Genomic DNA, 11,419 nt, shown 5'->3' with positions numbered 1-11,419 from the left:
GAGAATCACAGATCTGCGTGCAAACCAGACACTTCAGAACAATGGTTATCTATCTCATCCAAATATCAGTGTCCAAAATGTTAGCTTTCAAGTTTACCCTCCAATGCCAAGTTTCTAGGCCTCATGGCAAGGAGGTGAGACTGAAAAGATATTGGGCCCTGCTGAGTGAAATCCCAGAAGCTGGAGGAGGGAGGGAGGGAGAGGATTTTTGGTGGTGGGCCAAAGCTTTGGATGGCTCCTACCCCACCAGAATAAATTGTGCAAAAACCCTCAGGCTTAATGGTTCAACCCCCAGAATAACACTGCAAAAATCAGGAAAAACTATGCAAAAACCAAACGTGCTCAATGTACATCATTTATTCAGATCACAGAATTTGGGTTTCCTTGGTACAGAACTGAGCAGGAGCAGTGGGAGGGCAAAGGAAGAGAGAGGAGTCTAGACTTCCTGCAGTCCTGCTCATGGGTTTACTCATCTTTGCAGAGTCCTCTGAAAAAGGCCCCCTAAAGATTATTGAATGAGTTTAAGAAACAAGTTCTGTGCAACTTGAGAGCTGTACGTCTGCACTGCACATGTTTGGCTGGTCCTTTGGCTTTGACCAATATGGCTACCTCTCTGGGATGCATTATGTGCAATATGGCCGATTCCTATCCTAAGGTGAGACCATCCTCTCCAGTTGGCCTGGCCTGCTCTGGCACGGGGAGGCTCTGCTGGGCAACCGTGGCAAAGTCCGAGTTGCCACCTTCTGTTCTGTCAAGTGAAGAGGGCCTTCCTCTGCAGCCACTCTCTGTGGGAGACCCTCTCTCCCAATATTGGAACCCAACGGGGGCTCTCCATTCAACAAAACTGGAGGGCGTTGGATTCAGACAAGAAAGACTTCTTCACACAACACAAAAGTTAAACCATGGATTTGGCTACCACAAGATGAAGCGATGGCCATCCACTTGGGTGGCCTTGAAAGCCGGTTGAGCAAATGAATGGAGGACAAGGCAAGTGATGGCCACGAGTCCTGATAGTTCCCCATCCTGTATATAGATCACCTCCAGGATTAGAAGCCATCAGCCTCTGTCCCTTCCGCTGGGCTTCCTGTAATGGGCATCTGGTTGGTCACTATGGGAGGACGATGTGGGACTAGATGGGCCCCCTTTGGCTTGATCCAGCTGCAGTCAGCCACTCTTCTGAAGATGGAAGGGAGAGAGGCAGACACCTTGAGGGGTTTCATGCCCCTGGCCATGTCTGGGTGCTGGGGGGATTCAGGTGAGTTGGTCTGGAACAGCAGGAACGAGAGTGGGGCATCACCAAAATACAGGGCAGATGCTCATCACAAAAGGATGGAAAATCCTGGCCACTGTGTGTGTTGGATAAGGAGGGTTCTCTCAGTGGGTGCAGTTGCTTTGGCAGAGGGTGAAAGAGGATGGAATGGGAAATTATATTGAGCCCACCCAGGAATTAAATCAGGAGTATGCCCTGACAGAACAGATGAGGGAAGAGGATGTTGCTGGATCTGGGGCACCATTCCTGGGTGGGCTCCATATAATTTCCCACTGCCTGTTCAAAATTTCTGATCGCATCAGTCACCAAGTCCGTTTTCTCATGTAGCTGTTCCAGTAGGGCATTTGTTTTACAGAGAGCACACAACAGAGCTTCTGAAAGAGGATGGGATGGGGGCCAAGGCTGACCAACCGTCTTGCTTTCCCCAAGGTACGTCACATTTTCCCAAGTGGGTGGGGAGACTGGGTTGGCTTAAAGCCCTTGTAAGACCGCTCCCTAGAGGGGGGAGGCCTCCCCCAGGCTCCTTCCTGCTGCTATTCAGCCATTGCACTTCCATTGTAATCTACAAGCCATGTTGTGTTCTTGCTGCACGTCTCTGCCCATGTTAGTAAGCCTGACTTGGCTGCTGTGTGAAGGGGTGGGGAAGGGCCAGGTCACCTGACCAGCCACTGAAGCTTGGTGCACATTGGCTCTCCCTTGGCAGGGATTCAGCAGGACCCTTCTTCCGGTCTTGAATGGACCAGGATTGAGGCTGAGTTAAATAGGAACAGCCAACAGTGAGTCAACAATGACAGCTAATGCTGTTCTAGGCTATATCTACAGAAGTCTAGTGCCCAGGTCAAGAGAAGTAATAGTACCACTTTATTCTGCCTTGATCAGGCCACACCTGGAGTCCTGTGTCCATCTCTGGGCACCACAATTTAAGAAGGATGTTGACAAGCTGGAAGGTGTGTAGAGTAGGGCAACCAGGGTGATTAAGGGTCTGGAAACCAAGTCTGATGAGGAACGGTTGAAGGAGCTGGGTATGTTTAGCCTGGAAAAGAGGAGAGTGAGAGGAGATGGGAGAGCCATCTTCAAATATCTCAAGGGCTGTCACATGGAGGATGGAACAAGCTTGTTTTCTCCTGGTCTGGAGGGGAGGACCAGAATGGATGGAATCAAGAGACAGGAAAGGAGATTCCAACTAAACATCAGGAAGAACTTTCTGACAGAAAGAACTCCTTGATAGTGGAATGGGCTTCCTCAGGAGGTGATGGAAGCTCCTTCATTGGAGGTAAAAGCAGAGGACAGGGCACGATGGCCTCTTGTAAGGTTTCCCCAGAGGCCACTAGCTGCTCTAAGTTAATGGAGTACAAGAGCGGAAAATACATGGAGGCTCCACCTGCCTTCTGTTCTTACTTACAACCCCTCTGGAGAGCAATCTTCCGTTCAGTTCGACACAATTCAAGAGCGGTTTGAGAACTGTTTACTTTCAGACGTCCTCATGAAATTTCATCAGCATCAGCTTGCCTGCGCATATTACATGGCTGGAGAACTGCATGGCAAAAATTCAGAGAAGTGTGAATTTGGAGGAACAGCTGTCTTTTGATTCCTCATATTGTCTAGGAAAGCCAGGCAAGTTCAACTTTAAACGGGAACTGAACAGATTTCCTCCCTCCCTATCGAAAAATGAGTGTGTCCTCTGCCTGTAGCTGGTTCCTCCCCTCCCCTTGCAATAGCTAACAACAAACTAGAATGCAATAGGGGGCTGTGTGGGGGGTTGGTTTGGATGACCCTTGTTGGTCCCAAGCCTACAATTCTACGATTCTGTGATTTCTTGACCAGGAGCCCAATGCTGAGGCTTTCATTTTGTCAGTGGCCATTCAGGAAGGTGCTGAGAGGAGCAGATGCGCAGGAGCCCTGGAACTTGGCTGCGATGCATAAGCTCCTTGGCCGTGCCTGCTGGATAATGGGAAGGCTGAGGAATGCTTGAGTTTCCTTTTGGCTCTAAGCAGGAGCTGCGAGGTGCAGCTGGAGGATCTGAACTGCTTTATGAACTGGCCAACCTGGAAGTGCAATGTCTGCGTTTTAAACCGATTGATAAAAAAGGGGGTGTCCCTGCCCAATGATGCAGCAGCCAGGGTCCTGCCTATAGGTCTCTGTGGGTGTGTAGGGAGAGATTCAGAGAAGGGGGTGAGGGGAGGGAAGTGATGGGCAAAGGGGCCAAATGCTTTGCCCTCCGTCATCAGCAATCTCCTGGCTGTTTTCTGGCTTGTGTCGTTTGGCTGCTCCAGCAATCAAGAAGTTTCGCCCGTGTCAATCCAGATGGCTTGGCAGGATCGCGGAGACCTTCCTGCTCTTCCCAGCAAGGCAAGTCTGTTTGTCTCTGACCGCCTCCCCCCTTGCCAAGCGTGCCCCTATGCCAACGGCTTCAGGTGGATGGCAGGGCTGTTTGGTCGGGCGGCAAGGATGTAGATGGTGCTCTCTCGTAGGAAAGTAGGCCAATTGATGGTCCGGCTGTGAAGGAAACAGAGGGAGGGAAAAGCTTAGCAGGGTAGAGTCCCCAGCAATGCTGGCCCAAGAGCAAGGCTTAGCCTTCCCCTGGCCTGGTACCTCTGGCTCCCAGAAGAAATTTAAAGAATATTTAGCTAAATATTGTGATACAAGATAATTAGAAAATTCTTGGAAGTAAGAAATAGGCTTAGGGGTAGAATAAGAATATGTGGTAGTAAATATTAAGGATTAGAATATTAATAAAAGAGTGGAGGATAGTAAATGAAAGGAGTGAATATTATTAGAAATATGAATTTGGAGAACTGCTATACAGGGGTTATAGTGAAATTCAGATAGAGGGGATTTGAGGAAGTCAGCTATCAATGTAATGAGAATTAGAGATTTGAAGTAAGAATTCTGTTTTGTGTGTTTTTCTTTTTCTTTTCTTGTTGTGTGTCTTGTAATGTTTTCTCTTTTTCTATGTGATAAATGTGGAAACCAATAATTATTTTTTTTTTTTTAAAAAAAGACAGCTCCCAGAAGCCCCAGCCAGCATGGCTATATGATGCCAGGGATGATGGGAGTTGTGGTCCAAAATACTTGCCAGGCATGGGGAAGGCTTGGCTGGCCCAGAATGAAAAGGAGCTGGGCAGGAGGCAGCCCAGCAAGCCAGCTTGCCCCCCAGGGCGGAGAGTCCAGTGCTGACCTCCTAGAGAAAGCCAAAGCCACGATTGCGTGACGTAACTGGTGTGGGGCAAGGGCTCCTGCCCACTCGGCTGTGAAACTCCCTGGGTGGTCCTGGGCCAGTCACCGCCTCTCAGCCTTACCTACCTCGCAGGGTTGTTGTGGGGGGATTCTGTGAGGGTGGTGGGGAGTTTCCCTTTGACAAAGTACAGGATCATGGCCATGAAAATAACGACTAGAGTTGGGGCAATGACAGAACCCTGTTTAACATCTGCTCCCACTGTGGTTGGGTCACTTTGAGAGCCATTGTTATCTGCAGTAGAACTGGCCTCCATGGTCACTTACAGACTCATTGTTAAATCTGTGTTTATGGAAGACAAGCTTACTCGGCTATGAGTGATTGCAGAAGAAGAAGAAGAAGAAGAAGAAGAAGAAGAAGAAGAAGAAGAAGAAGAAGAAGAAGAAGAAGAAGAAGAAGAATGTGAGGATGGGGAGACCATGTGACCCCACTTTGAGCTCCTTGGAGGAAAAGGTGGGGCAGAAAGACAATTACCGTATTTTTCGCCCTATAAGACACACCTTTTCCCCTCGAAAAATGAAGGGGAAATGTGTGTGCGTCCTATGGGGCGAATGCAGGCTTTCGCTGAAGCCTGGAGAGCGAGGGGGGTCGGTGCGCACCCACCCCTCTCGCTCTCCAGGCTTCAGGAAGCTATCCACTAGCTGTGGGAGACCCAGCTCTCCCAGGGCTAGCGGAGAGCTTGCCTGCACCCAGAAGCTTGGGGCGCGCTGAGCTCCGCACGCCCCAAGCTTCAGGATTAGCGCAGGATTAGCCACTGGGGGTCCCTTCCCACTCTACAGTTCTATAGATTTCCCAGCCAGTGAGGCACCTGCAGTGGTTTCTGAAACAGTCTAGTCTTAGCTGGACCCTGCCACATGGTTCTTCTGACCTTGCAGACTCTGTTGGAGGCCTCTGCATGACCACCCTTTAAGGACAGACTACCTTTCTCTGCCCGGTGACCTGCTTACCTTAGTTCCTCTGGCTCTGCATTCCACAGCACCTGGTCCTGGCTTGCGTTGCTGGCTGGGCTGCTCTCTGAGATGGGGCCCACGTGGCTGATGCTGTAAGGGAGCAAAGGGAACCCCCAGGGTTACATCACCCTAATGAGCAGCCGGATGAAGGACTCTGGCCAAAGGTGCCCCAAACTCCCAACAGGGTGGAGAAAAACCAGGCAGACGCCCAGAATTCTCAGGCCAAGGGGAAGAGCTTCTGCTTAATAACAATAATAACAATAAACTTTATTTATACCCTGCCCTCCCCAGCCAGAGCCGGGCTCAGGGCGGATAACACCAGTAAAATTACAGTACAGTGGTACCTCTGGTTGCGAACGGGATCCATTCCGGAGGCCCGTTCACAACCTGAAGGGAATGCAACCTGCGCCTGTGGGTCGCGAATCGTTGCTTCTGCGCATGCGCGAGCTGCGAAACCCGGAAGTAACCCTTTCTAGTACTTCCAGGTCACTGCGGGACGCAACCTGAAAACGCTCAACCTGAAGCAAACGTAACATGAGGTATGACTGTAAAAACATAATAGGAAAAAACCCCCAATTTAAAATACAGGTAAAAATGCAATTTAAAATACAGCCTCATTTTAAAAGTAGCCCACAGATCAAGACCATAAGGGGAGGGAAACATCAGGGTCAGACTGAATTCAAACCAAAGGCCAGGCGGAACAGCTCTGTCTTGCAGGCCCTGCGGAAAGATGTCAAGTCTCACAGGGCCCTGGTCTCTTGGGACAGAGCGTTCCAGCAATCGGGGCCAGTACTGAAAAGGCCCTGGCCCTAGTTGAGACCAATCTAACCACCTTAAGGCTTGGGACCTCCAAAGTGTTGTCATTTGTGGACCTTAAGGTCCTCTGCGGGGCATACCAGGAGAGGCGGTCCCGTAGGTACGAGGGTCCTAGGCCGCATAGGGCTTTAAATGTGTGCACGTGCCCAGTGGCAAACGCAGGAGGGTTCCCAGCCAAGCCAGGGGAGGCTGTGGCTCAGAGTGGGCGGGTGAGGACCTTTACCTGACGTTGCAAGAGGGCACCTCCTTGTGCCGCTTACGGAACCAGGTGTGTTGGCTGCGCCGACTCTCTGCCTCGCTGATGAGCCCGTCCCCGTGCTGATCCAGCGACAAAAATGTGGATCGTGCCCGCTCTCTCTCCTTGCCCGTCAGCAGGCGGAGCAGGGCGTTCTGAGGGGGGGGGGGGAAGCAGAGGAGGAGTGTGTGATTAGAACATCGTCTTTGAAGGGGCTTTGGCTCTGTGGGGTGTGGAAGGGGCTTTGCACTCCTGAACTGGACACCACAGCGCTCAGGAGCCATGCAATGGCTTGCCAGTCAGAGGGGACAGTGCTGGGCTGGAGGCACTCATGGACTGAGTGACTCAACAGAAGGCACCTTCCTAGGTTCCTCATGGGAGTCACCTTCACCCACCTGTGTCCGCGATCTCTGCAGCTGCAGGACGGACTCGTGGGAGAGGAAATCCACCCATTCGACGCGGCCTTTCTTCTCTGGATCCAGCGCTGAAAACTGCAGGGCGTCCTGGTCTTCCTGCTCCTCGCTGCTGGGCTGCTGGTTCGACAGCCGCTTGTAGCCCAAGAAGACATTCAAGGTCATCACACTGTCTGTGGAGCCATCAGATGGGAAGCGTCAGTGAGCGCGCTCTCTCTCTCTGCAGTGCCTTAGCCCCTTGAGCTGTTAGCGCTGCCACCCTCCCCTCACAAGAATACAAAAAGGGCCTGCAGGATCAGGCCAGTGGCCCCTCTAGTCCAGCATCCTGCTCTCACGGAGCCTGTGGGAAACCAGCAAGCAGGATCCAAGGGGTTTCCAGCAACTGGGACTCAGAAGCCTTGCTTGCTCCAGCTGTGGAGGCAGAGCAGTCATTGAATGCCCTCTACTTCTCCATGCATTTGTCAAATCCTTTTTTTAAAAGCTAGTTTGGTGGCCATCACTGTGGCAGGGAGTTCCACAGTTTACCTAGGCGCTGTGTGAAGAAGGACTTGCTTTTCTCTGGCCTGAATTTTCCAACATTCATGTCCTTGAGTTCTTGAGTTCTAGCTTGAGAGGGAGAAGAACCTTTCTCTGTCCACCCGCTCCATGCCATGTACAATTTTTATACATGTCTGCCACGTCCATTTTCGCTTGCCTTTTCTCTAAACTAAAAAGTCCCAAATGCTGCAGCCTTTCTTCAGCCCCTCAACCGTTTCTGTTGCCCTTCTCTGAACTCCAACTCTGCAATATCCTTTTTGAGATGAGGCAACCAGAACTGGACCCAGTACTCCAAATGCGGTTGCACCATGGGTTTCCATAATGGCGTTATGATACAGCCAGTTTTCATTTCACTTTCTTTCCTAATGATCCCTACTGTGGAATTTGCCTCTCTTTTTGGCAGCTGCTGCACCCTCTCAGTAGGAGGGCCCCCAGTTAAGGGGAGGCCTCAGCCTTGAACCCAGCGACACCCCTAGTCCCACTCAAGGTCCCCAGAATCATGGCCGGCCAAATACATTTCGCCGCCCGAAGCGAACTTCCCTCCTGGATGTGTCTCATTCCTACAATCAATAATCAGGTTGCACCCTTACCGAAGGGCTGGGCAGGCCATGTGGGCAGCGGCAGAGAAAGCCGACTGGGCACCTGGGGTGGGGCCAGGAGCCCACGGGGACGGGGCGAGCTGGGGCAGGACGCTCCGTGGGGCCTCCTCCCACTCAGTTGCCCTACAGCTGGGGGGGGGGGAGCAGCGGGCAGACCGTTTGGGGCAGTGTGGAGCCTGCGGGCCCCAACGCACCGTGTCACTTCCAGGAGAGACCCATGGCTCAGGCGCGCTGCAGGCCCCACGGCGAATGCTACCTGGCATTTTGTCACCCCCCCTCAGTGGTGACACCTGGGGCAGCCCCCCGCCCCCTTCCTCTGCCCCTGCATGTGTGGAGCAGCAATTTAGGAGAATGAATTAGGAGCAGGAGTGTGCAGAAAGCACAGCCGAGAGAACAGGTGTGGCGTTGTTTGGTGACTCCTTTTGGGGCAGCCAATTGCCTCTCCAGCAAGGGAAGTGAGCTGGCACCCGGATCCCAACCTGCCACCCTCTCCCATTCTGCCCAACTCACTTATAGAGCCAGCCCTGCCCACAGCAGCCTCCTCTTCCGCTTGCTCCCACGGCCCACCAGGCGCCCTCACCATCGCTTCGCCTTCCTCCAGGGGGTGGTACAGAGGTCTGGAGCGGCCTCCTGCCCCCAAAGTGAAAGGCGAGACTCCCAAAGATAGGTCATGGAGAAGACAAGGCCTGGTGGTGGTGGGATCATGGCCACTGGCCCTACTCCTTGCTCTCCAGGCATTCCCCGTCCAAAGCGCAATCTGCTCTTGCGGTTTGGGTGAAGGGGGCGAGAGACCGGCTGGCGTGGGTCCCTCGCTTCACCCCTGACCCGGGAGTCGAGTGTGGGTTCGCAGCACAGGAGGCTTACCTGGGGCAACCTTGCCTTGCTGGAAGGACTGGAAGAGTCTGCTCATCTCCTCCTCAGTGAGGAGCAAATTGAGATTGTCCTGGGTGGGGGGAGGAAAAGAGGGCGAGTCAGTTGCTGGGAGGCTCCCAGGACCCAACTGGGTGGATTTGCAGATTCAGAGTCCCCTCCCCACTGCCGTCACTCCTTCAGTGTATGGTCCTCAAGGGTAGACTGCCTTCAGACATGGAGGCTTCCTTTCACCACCATGGTTATCTTTTCCCTCTCTGCGTGGGTTCATTCCTCTCTTGGAAAGGGAAGTGACTGCCCCTCAGTCTAGGGACCCCCAGTTCTTCACAAGAGGTCTCCCTCCCTCTCCCACAGCACCCCAGGGCCCCCACCCACTGCTTACGCAAGAGTAGCAGCTCCAGCCGGTCTCCGAATGGGCCGCCTCAATGACCTCGCTGGTGTTGTCCTGGGGCAGGAAGCCCATCCGGCGGAGGCAGCCATCGTGGTAGACCCTCGTGCAGACGCGGCAGGGCAGGAGGCTGTCCGCTGTCCACACTTCGCACACCTCGCACGTCTCATCGTTGGTCACCTGTGTGGGGAGGGGAGGGGAGGAAAGGCTGAAGCCCTGAGCAGCTGCAGGGACCACCAGGAGGAGGAGGTCACCCTCAAGATGTCCTCCTCAGTTCAGGAGAACCCATGGCATTGTCGACTTCTTCCCTACTCCTGCAGCAGCAGAAGGGGGTGGGCATCTGCCAGGGATCCTTTAGCTGTGATTCCTGCATTGCGGGAAATTGGACTTGATGACCTTTGGGTCCAGGGCAGCTGTATATCAGCTTCATCTGGTACACAGGATGCGACCCTACCTGCCTGCGGACTGTCTTGCCAGAGTGGTGCATGCTCTAGTTATCTCTCGCTTGGACTACTGCAATGCACTCTATGTGGGGCTACCTTTGAAGGTGACTCGGAAACTACAACTAATCCAGAATGCGGCAGCTAGACTGGGGACTCGGAGTGGCCGCTGGCCTGAGACCGGTCCTGAGAGATCTGCATTGGCTCCCAGTACGTTTCCGAGCACAATTCAAAGTGTTGGTGCTGACCTTTAAAGCCCTAAACGACCTTGGTCCAGTATACCTGAAGGAGCGTCTCCACCCCCATCGTTCTGCCTGGACACTGAGGTCCACTTCCGGGGGTCTTCTGGCGGTTCCCTCGCTGTGAGAAGCGAGGTTACAGGGAACCAGGCAGAGGGCCTTCTCGGTGGTGGCACCCACCCCAGGGAACGCCCTCCCACCAGATGTCAAAGAGAACAACAACTACCCGACTTTTAGAAGACATCTGAAGGCAGCCCTGTTTAGGGAAGCTTTTAATGTCTGAGGCATTACAGTATTTTAATATTGTGTTGGAAGCTGCCCAGAGTGGCTGGGGAAACCCAGCCAGATGGGCGGGGTATAAATAATAAATAATTTTTATTTTTATTGGGGGCCCCTTCCTGGGGGAGGATCTGCAGCCAGATCACAAATGATGATTGCTAGAAAGTCACAAGCAGGTGACTCTATGATGTTATATCCTCTAAACTTTTGTGGTAGAAGGGAGAACAAACGGATCTTAATTTTCTTTCTGTCGCTGCTGCTCCTTCTTCTTCTTACCTGCAATGGGCAGGCTTCTCCGTGAGCTCTCCTCCAGAGAGCGCCCTCCATTTTGAACTGGACTATGGACATTTGTAACATTTAAGGCTTATTGCCTGCTTGATTTCCATCACTGAATATGCTGAATCCTGGCAAGACCTTTAAGTGAGTAAAGTATATACAGTGGTACCTCTGGTTGCGAAAGGGATCCGTTCCGGAGCCCCGTTCGCAACCTGAGCAGAAAGCAACCCGCATCTGTGCATGCATGGATCGCGATTCGCCGCTTCTGCACATGTGCGTGACGTCATTTTAAGCATCTGCGCATGCGTGAGCGGCAAAACCCAGAAGTAACCCTTTCTGGTCCTTCTGGGTTGCCGCGGGACGCAACCTGAAAACGCTCAACCTGAAGCAAACGCAACATGAGGTATGACTGTATTTTCCTGGTTTACTTAAGCAGTTTGAGAGTGATTTCTTTGTTAAGAAGGAATCAGGAGAAGATGACCCAAGTCTGCCTAAACATCCTTGGATATAAAAACTGCTCTAGAAAGTCGCACAACCGTGTCCTAAAAGCTTCTCGAGATCAGCTGCCCACAGATGGTGGCATTACTCTGCTGAAATAGGTATTTGCATTCTTACACCCGTGAGAAAAAGAGGAAGGATAATTAGTAAGTAAAATATCCTCTCCTGCTCATCTAAATCCATCCAACGCATCCAACTCTACGATTCTATGATGTGTCAGGCCCCTCTGGTTTTCTTGCCCCTGCCCAGGGTGCTTCTGTCTCTCCTCCCTCCCTCCCTGTTCCAGGGGTTTACAGTGGTGCCCCGCAAGACGAATGCCTCGCAAGACGGAAAACTCGCTAGACGAAAGAGTTTTCCGTTTTGGAGGTGCTTCG

General features: G+C 52.4%; 1 protein-coding gene across 1 annotated transcript in view; it reads right to left on the bottom strand.

The window, feature by feature from the left end:
• Positions 1-341: 341 nt before the first annotated feature.
• PHF24 (PHD finger protein 24) overlaps positions 342-11,419 on the bottom strand; it is a 36,745-nt gene continuing 25,667 nt past the window's right edge. The window contains exons 3-8 of the mRNA XM_081213102.1: positions 9,308-9,493; positions 8,920-8,998; positions 6,902-7,092; positions 6,495-6,661; positions 5,453-5,545; positions 342-3,766 (exon numbers count right to left, since the gene is read on the bottom strand). Of these exons, the coding sequence (XP_081069228.1) occupies positions 3,667-3,766; positions 5,453-5,545; positions 6,495-6,661; positions 6,902-7,092; positions 8,920-8,998; positions 9,308-9,493 (816 nt within the window). The 3' untranslated portion in view covers positions 342-3,666. The remainder of the gene's footprint in view (positions 3,767-5,452; positions 5,546-6,494; positions 6,662-6,901; positions 7,093-8,919; positions 8,999-9,307; positions 9,494-11,419) is intronic.

Source organism: Podarcis bocagei, assembly GCF_964188305.1.
Source record: "Podarcis bocagei genome assembly, chromosome: 11".
In the NCBI taxonomy this organism is placed as follows: domain Eukaryota; kingdom Metazoa; phylum Chordata; class Lepidosauria; order Squamata; family Lacertidae; genus Podarcis; species Podarcis bocagei.
Note: the sequence above shows the minus strand (reverse complement) of the source record. Positions and strands in the feature narration are given on the sequence as shown.